Raw genomic sequence first — 13,063 nt, 5'->3', positions numbered from 1 at the left:
GACAAAAATGCTGGAGAAACTCAGTGGGTGAGGCAGCATCTATGGAGCGAAGGAAAAGGTGACGTTTTGGGTCGAGACCCTTCTTCAGACTGATGTGGAGGTGTGGGGGAAGAAGAAAGGAAGAGGCGGAGACAGTAGGCTGTGGGAGAGCTGGGGAGGGGAGGGGAAGGAGGGAGAAAGGAGGGTTTACTTGAATCTGAAATTTCAGGTCGAGACCCTTCTTTAAACCTGAAACGTCTCCATAGATGCTGCCTGACCCGCTGAGTTCCTCCAGCGTTTTGTGTCGGTGTGATCCGGCATCTGCAGTTGCTTCCTACACATAAAGTTTGTTGGTTGCTGACGTAAGATTTTGTTTTTGTGAACTTCTGCTCTGTACGTGTACCAATCTCGCCCACAAACAAGCACGAGTCAGGAGATGAATGGTGCCTCGAAAGCAATACCTGAAATGGTGTGTTAATAAATTGTACGAGGGAATAGATTGGAAAAAAGAAACAGTGAAATGTCTAACAACTTGACTGACTCTTCTGTCACTTTCTCTACATATGGTTGTTTTCCTAATAATATTGTGGCACAAATGTACCTTTCAGATTTATATTTAATGGATTTCAGCTGGGGGTTAATGTAACGCGTAGGGTGATTGACCTCACAGCTGAGGCTTAAAGTCGTATTGAAAAAGTACCATCTGTTTAACATGTTCCAACTTTCAGAGTCAGAAATTAGGCTATTAAGGAAGCGTGGTCTGCAATATTAGAGTGAGTGATTATTGTTTAGACAATTAACATGGTTGAGTGGTATGTGTTTTCTTTGGAGCTACAGCATGGAAACAGGCCATTCGGCCCAGCGAGTCTGCACCGACCAGCGATCCCCGCACACTAACACTATCCTGCACGCACTATGGAAAATTTACAATTATACCGAGCCAATTAGACAATAGACAATAGACAATAGGTGCTGGAGTAGGCCATTCGGCCCTTCGATCAGCACCGCCATTCAATGTGATCATGGCTGATCATCCCCAATCAGTACCCCGTTCCTGCCTTCTCCCCATATCCCCTGACTCCGTTATCTTTAAGAGTCCTATTTAGCTCTCTCTTGAAAGCATCCAGAGAACCCGCCTCCACCGCCCTCTGAGGCAGAGAATTCCACAGACTCACCACTCTCTGTGAGAAAAAGTGTTTCCTCGTCTCCGTTCTAAATGGCTTACTCCTTATTCTTAAACTGTGGCCCCTGGTTTAGGAATTAGCCCACAAAACCTGTACGTCTTTGGAGTGTGGGAGGAAGCCGGAGCACCTGGAGAAAACCCACACAGGTCACAGGGAGAATGTACAAACTCAGTACAGACAGCACCCGTAGGCAGGATTGAACCCGGGTCTCTGGCGCTGTGAGGCAGCAACTCTACCGCTGCGCCACCGTGCCGACCTAAATGTAATTCAATTCAGTTTAATGTCATGTTGTTTCGAGGTACAGTGAAAAGATTTTGTTGCGTGCTAACCAGTCAGCAGAAAGACAATACAGTACCATTTACATGATAAAGGAATAACATTTAGTGCAAGGTAAAGTCCGATCAAAGATAGTCTGAGGGTCTCCAATGAGGTGAATGGAGTGGTTCCCGATCCAGGCGAGCCCCAGGTTCCTGCAGGGCCTTCCTCCGTGGCCCTTGACCGGATCGGCCCGTGAACCGGCGTCCCTCTCCTCCCCTCCCCTCTCCATCTTTGTGTCCCGGGGGCGCCTCCTGCAGCCGACCGTCAAGGCACTGTTTCGAAGGATGAGAGGGGATCTCATTGAAACATATACGATTGTTAAGGGCTTGGACACACTAGAGGCAGGAAACATGTTCCCAATGTTGGGGGAGTCCAGAACCAGGGGCCACAGTTTAAGAATAAGGGGTAAGCCATTTAGAACGGAGACAAGGAAACACTTTTTCACACAGAGAGTTGTGAGTCTGTGGAATTCTCTGCCTCAGAGGGCGGTGGAGGCAGGTTCTCTGGATGCTTTCAAGAGAGAGCTAGATAGGGCTCTTAAAAATTGCGGAGTCAGGGGATATGGGGAGAAGGCAGGAACGGGGAACTGATTGGGGATGATCAGCCATGATCACATTGAATGGCAGTGCTGCTCGAGGATGTCTCCATTGCTTCTTGAGCTCAGCTCCCACACGTCAAACACGTGCAGGCTTGTCGGTTAATTGGCTTCTGTAAATTGCAAACTGTCCCTAGTGTGTAATAGATGAAAATGCTGGAGAAACTCAGCGGGTGAGGCAGCATCTACGGAGCGAAGGAATAGGTGACGTTTCGGGTCGAGACCCTTCCGGGTCTCGACCCGAAACGTCACCTAATCCTTCGGGGTCTCGACCCGAAACGTCACCTATTCCTTCGCTCCATAGATGCTGCCTCACCCGCTGAGTTTCTCCAGCATTTTTGTCGACCTTTGATTCTTCCAGCATCTGCAGTTCTTTCTTAAACACCTAGTGTGTAGTATATTGCTAGTGTGCAGGGTGGTTGGCCTGGACTCGGTGGGCCGAATGGCCCGTTTCCACGCTGTGTCTCTGAAGTAAACTAAACTAATCTTTTGTTTAGCTTGTGTTCTGAACTAATCCTTTTGCTGGTGTTTTACAGTGACTGGGGTGATATTTTCAGTCCACCCATCATTCTGCCCAGTGAACAGATGAAAGATCAAAAAAATATAATTTCACCAAGACAACCATCTGCTCTTCAGGATTTAACAAGTATGGAAGTGGCTTCATTATTGTGTTCAGTGATTTAATGGAACGAAAGGTCATAAACCATACATCAATGGAACAGAGTATGTCAGGATGTAAAATCATTTCCAATAGATGGGTGTTAATTATATAAACCACTGCAGACTGTGTGTGTGCAAGCAATCATTTTTAAACCTGTTACATTAGGCCATAAGACGGAGGAGCAGAATTAGGCCATTCAGCCCATCGAGTCTGCTCCGCCACTCGATCTATATTTTTCTCTCTCAACCCCATTCTCCTGCCTTTTCCCCTGTAACCTTTGTCATCCTTAAGCCCCCTGTCCCGCTGTACGAGGTAATTCAAGACTTCTCCCGAGTTTTCCCCTGATTCGAACTCGGAGAATGCCCGTAGCGGGTCCGTAGGTGTTCGTGGATGTCCCGTGGCGGCTCGTACGGGTAACGGTAGGCGCTCGGGAAATCCGGTAAACTCGTGAGGTTTTTTCAACACTGTGAAAAATGTCCACGAGTGAAAAATTACTCGTGATGAAAATTGTATTGACTTTTTTACTCGTACGGGCCGCTACAAGACATCCATCCACGAACTCCTACGGACCCGCTTCGGACATTCTCCGAGTTCGAGTCAGGAGAAAACTCGGGAGATCTCGTGAATTACCTCGTACAGTGGGACAGGCCCTTTACTTCTTCTTCTTGTCGAGTCCACTCAAAAGATTAGAAGTTGCCCAGCCAGAGCTGAACACACTTCTCGGCAGCTGCACACAATGGTGTCTGTCTTGTCGCCCCTTGTACATCGGATGCATAAACTAATTAGTTGCAAACATAATTATTGCTAATGACTACAGTCTCCTTCAGTTGCTGGTAAGTGTTTTTGCGAAATGGCTTACCCCTTATTCTTAAACTGTGGCCCCTGGTTCTGGACTGCCCCAACATCGGGAACATGTTTCCTGCCTCTAGTGTGTCCGAGTCCTTAATAATCTTATTTGTTCCAATAAGATGCCCTCTCATCCTTCTAAACTCCAGAGTGTACAAGCCCAGCCGCTCCATTCTCTCAGCTGGCCTTGTATACTCTGGAGTTAGCTACAGGGAGAGGTTAACAGACTTAGATTGTTTTCTCTGGAATGCCTAAGGTCACCGTGAGACCTTCTAGAAGAATATAAAATTATGACAGGTGTCGATAGGGTAGACAGTCAGAACCTTTTTCCCAGGATGGAAAATTCAAATACTGTAGGGGCACAACTTTTAAGGCGAGAGGGGCAAAGTTTAAGGAAGATATTGTTACACAGGTGGGTGCCTGGAACGTGTTGCTGGGGCAGGGCTGCCTTAACGCACGGGCACACTGGGTAGTTGCCCGGGGCCCCACCAGCATAGGGCCCCCGTGCTAATCTATGTATTGTAGAAAGTTATTGTATAACATGAAAACGAAGAAGAACATCGCAAGTGCATGACGGCATATTTGATTCGGCATAAAGAAACTGCAAGTGTAGGGGCCCCAGTGCACTGCTTTGCCCGGGGGCCCATAATGCTGTTAAGACAGCCCTGGCCGGGGGTGGCAGTGCAGGCAGGTACAATGGTGCAGGCAGAGAAGAGTTGGTCTTCGCATCAAGAAAGGTCTCGACCCGAAACGTCACCTACCCATTTTCTCCAGAGATTCTGCCCGACCCGCTGAGTTACTCTAGCTTTTTGTGTCTATCTTTGTTCTTGGCATCATGTTCGGCACAGTCATTGTGGGCCAAAGAGCCTGTTTCTTGTGCTGTACTCTTCCATGTTCTCAATAGCTCCACATTATACAGAGGTAGGCAGAGATAAATAGATTCTTCATTAGCACGGGTGTCAGAGGTTATGCGGTGAAGACAATAGACAATAAGTGCAGGAGTAGGCCATTCGGCCCTTCGAGCCAGCACCGCCATTCACTGTGATCATGGCTGATCATCCCCAATCAGTCCCCCGTTCCTGCCTTTTCCCCATATCCCTTAACTCCGCTATCCCTAAGAGCTCTATCTAACTCTCTCTTGAAAGCATCCAGAGAACCAGCCTCCACCGCCCTCTGAGGCAGAGAATTCCACACACTCACAACTCTCCGTGTGAAAAAGTTTTTCCTCACCTCCGTTCTAAATGGCTTACCCCTTATTCTTAAACTGTGTCTCCTGGTTCTGGACTCCCCCAACATCGGGAACATGTTTCCTGCCTCTAGCGTGTCCAAACCCTTAATAATCTTATATGTTTCAATAAGATCCCCTCTCATCCTTCTAAACTCCTAAAGGCAGGAGAATGGGGTAGGAGGGAGAGATAGATCAGCCATGATTGAATGGCGGGGTAGACTTGATGGGCCGAGTGGCTTAATTCTACTCCTATTCCTTCTGACTTTATTATACACAAAGAACATAAGGGATTATACATGCCTCACGAAATAAACCTTTGTGTTGTGGTTAACAGATGACGCGGGGAATGTGATGGAAGACCAGGATGAAGTGTTGGATTTGTTATACGATCCTTGTTTGAATTGTTACTTTGATCCGAAAACTGGGAAATACTACGAGCTGGCATGATTTGACAATGAAGGCCTTTGAAGATTCACCGTCGCCCGGCAACCGCTTGGATGTTACTTGGATCCCGGGAGCATTTTTTGTTTCAAAGTAAGTCCTGGCAGTGATCACAGCACAGGAACCACAACAGGCAGAAGGCGGCTGGCTGCAAGATACACAAGTTGAGAGAACAGCAGCGATACTTCAGCATCAATAGAAAGCACTTTGTCCTTCTTCAGTCACCAAACCTTGCAGCTGGACAGATTCCGCGGTTATATATTTTCATTGTTCGTGTTATTCCTCACGCTTCGCTGCTCAGTTCCAGCCATGCCTTATTTGGAATTCTCATTGAAAAAATAATCAGCGCGTACAAGATTATGCTTCGCAACCATTGTTCAAATTGTCACATTGAACACGGACATTGTCGGCAGGAACAAATATGACCGTTTGCTTTTGCTTCCAACTTCGGCGTCGGTTGTTAAAAGACACGGGGCCACGTCAGCGTGTTGTACTTGTCCCTCTCGGTCACTCCATGGACTGGTCACTCCCAGAGGCAGAGCGCACAATGTGTTGACCTGTCCACCGTGTGGTTGGCGGTGCCGACAAGAGTGAAAAGTCTGGGCAAATGTATAAGCCCACATTTCACACCCCTCCTGCCATAACGAGACTTTGTGCTTCCATTGAAGCCGTCAACCTGATCGTTGCAAGATACATTTGAGGGAGGGTGCCTTAAACATTTGTGGTCCGAGCATCAATATTTCAGCACAACTTTTTGTTGACTCTGCGGTATCTATTCGACAGCTCTTTATAAAGGGGAATCTTTCAGGCAGCAAAACTCCAACTGAACAAAAGGCATTGTCTTCCAGATAATCACATGTAAAGTAAAATGTTTTTCGTAACTCCTCATTATTAGAAGTGGTGTTTTAAAAAGCGACGTAGTGCTAATTCCCCTCCATGATGAACGAGTGTAGGATAACGTGCTGATCTTCCACCCCTGATTCAGGCAGCCACAGCGAGTCAGTGGAGGCACTCAGCGATGTTGGGAAGGTCCTTTGCCAGTTCCATCGCCGCGGCTTCCTCCGCATCTTCCCAGCGAGCGCGCGGCAGAAACCAGTGAATTGCCCAGAAACGGTCGCCAGGGCAGGCGGGGAGAAGCTAGGCCGGCGGTAAAGCCGAGCCAAGCGTTCAAACACATCACGGAGAAGAGGTGTCAACTCCATCCGACTTCTCTGGGAAAGTCAAGAATGGAACTGCAGGAAAGTTGACTTCCCGATTTGGGAATGGTCTCCAGAGATACTTTAAACACAATATGAAGACGGGGGGTGTAAACTCAATCTAGACTCAATTCCCCAGGCGCCACGAGAATGGAACTGCAAAAAAAGTTGACTTCCAGATTTGGGAATTGGCTCCAGAGATACTTTTAAGGATTTCTGACCAGGCTGCTGAAGACTAAAGGGGAGGCGTAGAGAAGGACCCACAGTGGACTCTAAGATTCTCAGCGGACCCCCAGAACTTGTGCTGGTCACCAAGGTCAAGCCTGTGGGGTAGCAATGCTTCTGCTTCTCTGCCCAGCGTTACGGCAAAAACAACATGTGAAGCAAGCAAACGTCACCCATCCACGTTACACACACACGTTACCTGACCCGCTGATCCACGCTGCACACACACGTTACCTGACCCGCTGATCCACGCTGCACACACACGTTACCTGACCCGCTGATCCACGTTACACACACACGTTACCTGACCCGCTGATCCACGTTACACACACACGTTACCTGACCCGCTGATCCACGTTGCACACACAGACGTTACCTGACCCGCTGATCCACGTTACACACACACGTTACCTGACCCGCTGATCCACGTTACACACACACGTTACCTGACCCGCTGATCCACGTTACACACACACGTTACCTGACCCGCTGATCCACGTTGCACACAGACGTTACCTGACCCGCTGATCCACGTTACACACACACGTTACCTGACCCGCTGATCCACGTTACACACAGACGTTACCTGACCCGCTGATCCACGTTACACACACACGTTACCTGACCCGCTGATCCACGTTACACACACACGTTACCTGACCCGCTGATCCACGTTGCACACACAGACGTTACCTGACCCGCTGATCCACGTTACACACACACGTTACCTGACCCGCTGATCCACGTTACACACACACGTTACCTGACCCGCTGATCCACGTTACACACACACGTTACCTGACCCGCTGATCCACGTTGCACACAGACGTTACCTGACCCGCTGATCCACGTTACACACACACGTTACCTGACCCGCTGATCCACGTTACACACACACGTTACCTGACCCGCTGATCCACGTTACACACACACGTTACCTGACCCGCTGATCCACGTTACACACAGACGTTACCTGACCCGCTGATCCACGTTACACACAGATGTTACCTGACCCGCTGATCCACGTTACACACACACGTTACCTGACCCGCTGATCCACGTTACACACACACGTTACCTGACCCGCTGATCCACGTTACACACAGACGTTACCTGACCCGCTGATCCACGTTACACACAGAAGTTACCTGACCCGCTGATCCACGTTACACACACACGTTACCTGACCCGCTGATCCACGTTACACACACACGTTACCTGACCCGCTGATCCACGTTACACACAGACGTTACCTGACCCGCTGATCCACGTTACACACACACGTTACCTGACCCGCTGATCCACGTTACACACAGACGTTACCTGACCCGCTGATCCACGTTACACACAGACGTTACCTGACCCGCTGATCCACGCTGCACACACACGTTACCTGACCCGCTGATCCACGTTACACACAGACGTTACCTGACCCGCTGATCCACGTTACACACAGACGTTACCTGACCCGCTGATCCACGTTACACACACACGTTACCTGACCCGCTGATCCACGTTACACACAGATGTTACCTGACCCGCTGATCCACGTTGCACACACACGTTACCTGACCAGCTGATCCACGTTACACACACACGTTACCTGACCAGCTGATCCACGTTACACACACACGTTACCTGACCAGCTGATCCACGTTACACACACACGTTACCTGACCAGCTGATCCACGTTACACACACACGTTACCTGACCCGCTGATCCACGTTACACACACACACGTTACCTGACCCGCTGATCCACGTTACACACACACGTTACCTGACCCGCTGATCCACGTTACACACACACGTTACCTGACCAGCTGATCCACGCTGCACACACACGTTACCTGACCAGCTGATCCACGTTACACACACACGTTACCTGACCCGCTGATCCACGTTACACACACACGTTACCTGACCCGCTGATCCACGTTGCACGCACACGTTACCTGACCCGCTGAGTTACTCCAGCACTTTGTGTCCTAGATCAGTTATTGTATTTTAAATAAGATTTCCAAATGCAATTAAATGCACAATTTTAAACATTTATTGACTCCTGCTTAATATCAACAGACGCGTGAATTCATTTCACTCGGGCGCCTTGACGTCTTTATAGACCAGACAGCAGATAATTTACTCATTAATCCAGGTTTACATCAGTTTAGTGTTACATACTTAAGTATCCCGTTTGACAGCCAGAGGCCTGGCAGTAAATTGTTTCCCAGTGATTTAGAGAAACAAAATAATAAGAGGAAGTACAGAAAGCGCAAAGTGCTGGAGGAATTTGGTGGGTCAAGCTAGAGACCTGGGTTCGATCCTGACTACGGGTGCTGTCTGTACAGAGTTTGTACCTTCTCCCCGTGACCGCGTGGATTTTCTCCGGTGGCTCCTGTTTCCTCCCACATTCCAAAGACGTGCAGGTTTGCAGGTTAATTGGCTTCGGTAAAAATTGTAGATTGTCCCTAGTGTGTAGGATAGTGCTAGTGCACGGGGTGATGGCTGGTCAGCACAGACTCGGTGGGCTGAAGGGCCTGTTCCTGTACTGTGTCTCTAAAGTTTAAAGCCTAAAGGCAGAATCTGGGGAGGGAAAGGACAGGTGGCCTTTGGGTCAGGATCTTTTCTTGAGACTTAAGAAAAATGAAGGCTCGTTTTCGATCGTGTCCGAAGATAGACTCGGCTTGTACTCGCTAGAATTCAGAAGATTGAGGGGGGATCTTATAGAAACTTACAAAATTCTTAAGGGGTTGGACAGGCTAGATGCAGGAAGATTATTCCCGATGTTGGGGAAGTCCAGAACTAGGGGTCACAGTTTAAGGATAAGAGGGAAGTCTTTTAGGACCGAGATGAGAAAATCACTTTTTACACAGAGAGTGGTGAATCTGTGGAATTCTCTGCCACAGAAGGTAGTTGAGGCCAGTTCATTGGCTATATTTAAGAGGGAGTTAGATGTGGCCCGTGTGGCTAAAGGGATCAGGGGGTATGGAGAGAAGGCAGGGATGGGATACTGAGTTGGATGATCAGCCATGATCATATCGAATGGCGGTGCAGGCTCGAAGGGCCGAATGGCCTACTCCTGCACCTATTTTCTATGTTTCTAACTGACGGACTGGATTGGTCTCACCTAGTCACCGTCCATACGCGAGCGTTGAACGGAATGAAAACCGAAAATGCCAAAAAACACTCACCAGGTCAGGAAAGACAAGCAGGCTGCATGATTCAAGTAAGCGATCTTGCATTAGATCCAAATTGTCAGAATCCGCATCGGAAATCTAGTGCCTTTTGCTTCCATGGATGGACTGACTCTTCACAATAAACTCATTGCTTTCCTCTGTATAGACTTGACATACCTTTTTTATAGAAGGTTTTTTTAAATATTATTCACTTCCAGCTTCATAGATTTGAGCTCATTCATCTCCCCTTGGCTCCACGCACAAGGTAATGTCCCGTTACTGTTGCATAACTAATGTCTTCCTCCGCAACATGCTTTTTAATTCACCTGAATTTATTTCTGTGCATTGGTTCGTCCTTATATCCTTCGTATAGGAATGGTCTGCAGAAGACAACACAGTCTTGTATTGAAGGAATGTCTTTTACATAGAAACCTAGACATAGATAATAGGTGCAGGAGTAGGCCATTTGGGCCTTTGAGTCAATATGACCATCCAAATCCATTCCTGCTTTCTCCCCGTATCCCTTGATTCTGTTGGCCCTAAGAGCTAAATCTAACTCTCTCTTGAAAACATCCAGTGAATTGGCCTCCACTGCCTTCTGTGGCAGAGAATTCCACAGATTCACAACTCTCTGGGTGAAAAAGCTTTTTCCTCATCTCAGTCCTAAATGGCCTACGCCTTATTCTTAAACAGTGACCCCTGGTTCTGGACTCCCCCAATACCGGGAACATTTTTCCTGCATCAAGCCTGTCCAATCCCATAAGAATTTTATATGTTTCCATAAGTAGTGGTTACCCACCTATGTGAAAAATATAAGACTATCTGGAAAACCATTTGTGTTACTGCTTAAGTTTTCTCATTGTTTTGTTCCACACGTATCATGTGTATGTCCCAAAAGTTAATCCATCTCAAAATGGTCCAGGCTGCAGATTAAAGTCAGTGCTGTAAATAAAGATTTCAATAGTGGGGATAACGATTTTTGACATTTGCAGAATTTAAAATTAACAATAATTGTTAATAAGAACTCGTACATGGTTAGATATACCATGATTTGAAATTGAAGTTTCACTGTTGCAAGCTGCCTTAAAGGGCCTGTCCCACTTACGGGATTTTTTCTGTGACTTGCCCGGCGCCCGTCATAGTCGCAGCAGGTGGCTGAACATTTTCAACATGTTGAAAATCCAGCGCGACCAGAAAAAGGCGGCTACTCGCGACCATACAGGTGACATGTCGCGGGGTGACGCCTGTACGGTCGTGAGTAGTCGTCCAAAGAGCCGTACCTTTTTCTGGTCACCGCTGGATTTTCAACATGTTGAACATTTTCGGCCACCTGCTGCGACCGTGACGGGTGCCGGCAGTCGCCGAAGAAATCGCGTAAGTGGGACAGGCCCTTTACAGTGGTGGTATACCTGTTGTGGACTGTCTCACTTGCAATGGGTCATGTCTGTCTTTAGTTACTGAGGAGAGGTGAACAGTAGTATTCAGTAAAGTTTGTCATCTTTGTTGAATGCCTTCACGTTTTCTCCAAGGTTAGGATACAGTAGTTGGTACTTTGTACTGCTTTGCCCTTGATCAATACTAAATATCAACCTTTGAAGATCAATACAGATCTCATCCCATCTCATCCATGCTTTTGATTCCATCAGCCTCTTTTTGCAGTTCTTTCTTTCCCAGCGTAGTTTTTAATTAAACATTGCTACTTCTGCACATCTCTCCACACAAGAAATTTGCCAATATTTGTGCGATTTCGGCAGCCTCCTCAGTCACAGCAGTCGTGTTCGCACTTCATCTGTTGAGTAGCTCAGTCGCTCAAGTGCTTCCTTCAACGCGTTACAAACTGCCTCCACAAACTGGGGATATTCAACCTGGGACACAGCAGTAAAAACTTCCCATTTTCAATCACCGTGGTAATCACATCCAACGTGTTTTATAATGCTGGGAAGCTAATCATTTTTAGTCATATGTAATTTAAAGTGCTGAACTTTCTCCTTATAATTCTTGTTGCAACTTGGTGGGAATAAAAGAGCAATTTCCACGTCAACGTGTTTCAGCCCAAACAAAAGACAATAGGTGCAGGAGTAGGCCATTCGGCTCCTCGAGCCAGCACCGCCATTCAATGTGTTCATGGCTGATCATCCCCAATCAGTGCCCCGTTCCTGCCTTCTCCCCATATCCCCAGACTCCGCTATCTTTAAGAGCCCTATCTAACTCTCTCTTGAAAGTATCCAGAGAACCGGCCTCCACCGCCCTCTGAGGCAGAGAATTCCACAGACTCACCACTCTCTGTGTGAAAAAGTTTTTCCTCGTCTCCGTTCTAAATGGCCTACCCCTTATTCTTAAACTGTGGCCAGTTAAACCTCAGATGACCAGTAGTAACCTCCAACAAAAGGTATGTTTATTTACATTAAAAAAGATGAGAAGGGAAACTGATTCCGATTTAATCGATCGATTTGAAGGTTTGGGTTTCATAATATTGATGGCTTCAAATATAAATGCCTACCTGTGTGTTCAAATATAATATGTGTGTATTTGATGCAGCACCAGCCTACCGATAAATAGCGCCAGCATTTTTTACAATTGTTTATGTAAATAATAAAATAATAATAATGATAAAAAATATATAAATAGTTATTTGCTGCCATTTTGATTTGCCTCAGGGAATAAGTGGAATATTTTTTAGTTTAGTTTAGAGATAAGTAAGTTGGCAAGTAAGGGCTAATTGCTTAACAATAGACAATAGGTGCAGGAGTAGGCCATTCGGCCCCTCGAGCCAGCACCGCCATTCATTGTGATCATGGCTGAAACGAGCCCTTCGGCCTGCCAGGTCCGTGCCGACCAGCGATCCCTGCACATTAACACTATCCTACACACACTAGGGACAATTTTTTACATTTACACCAAGCCAACTTACCTACAAACCTGTACGTCTTTGGAGTGTGGCAGGAAACCGGAGATCTCGGAGAAAACCCACGCAGGTCACGGGGAGAACGTACAAACTCTGCACAGACAGCACCCGTAGTCGGGATCAAACCCGGATCTCCGGCGCTGCAAGCGCTGTGAGGCAGCAACGTTACCGCTGCACCACCGTGCCTGCATGTTTTCATTTAGCCATAGAAAAAATACAGATGGAAACAGGCTGTTCAGCCCACGTCATCCATGCCTACCGAGTTCCCTCATCGAGTTGGTCTCGGGTGAGGAGGTAACTGGAGTGTCG

The 13,063-nt window shown here is 47.4% G+C and overlaps 1 protein-coding gene across 1 annotated transcript in view; it reads left to right on the top strand.

The window, feature by feature from the left end:
- Window positions 1–6,519, top strand: part of cfap20dc (CFAP20 domain containing) — a 158,434-nt gene extending 151,915 nt beyond the window's left edge. Inside the window, exons 15-16 of the mRNA XM_033037345.1 lie at window positions 2,613–2,722; window positions 5,146–6,519. Coding sequence (XP_032893236.1) covers window positions 2,613–2,722; window positions 5,146–5,258 — 223 coding nt within the window. The 3' untranslated portion in view covers window positions 5,259–6,519. The remainder of the gene's footprint in view (window positions 1–2,612; window positions 2,723–5,145) is intronic.
- Window positions 6,520–13,063: the final 6,544 nt, after the last annotated feature.

Source organism: Amblyraja radiata, chromosome 18, assembly GCF_010909765.2.
Source record: "Amblyraja radiata isolate CabotCenter1 chromosome 18, sAmbRad1.1.pri, whole genome shotgun sequence".
NCBI classification, from domain to species: Eukaryota; Metazoa; Chordata; class Chondrichthyes; order Rajiformes; family Rajidae; genus Amblyraja; species Amblyraja radiata.
The sequence above is the reverse complement of the archived record's forward strand: the minus strand, read 5'-3'. Positions and strand labels throughout refer to the sequence as shown.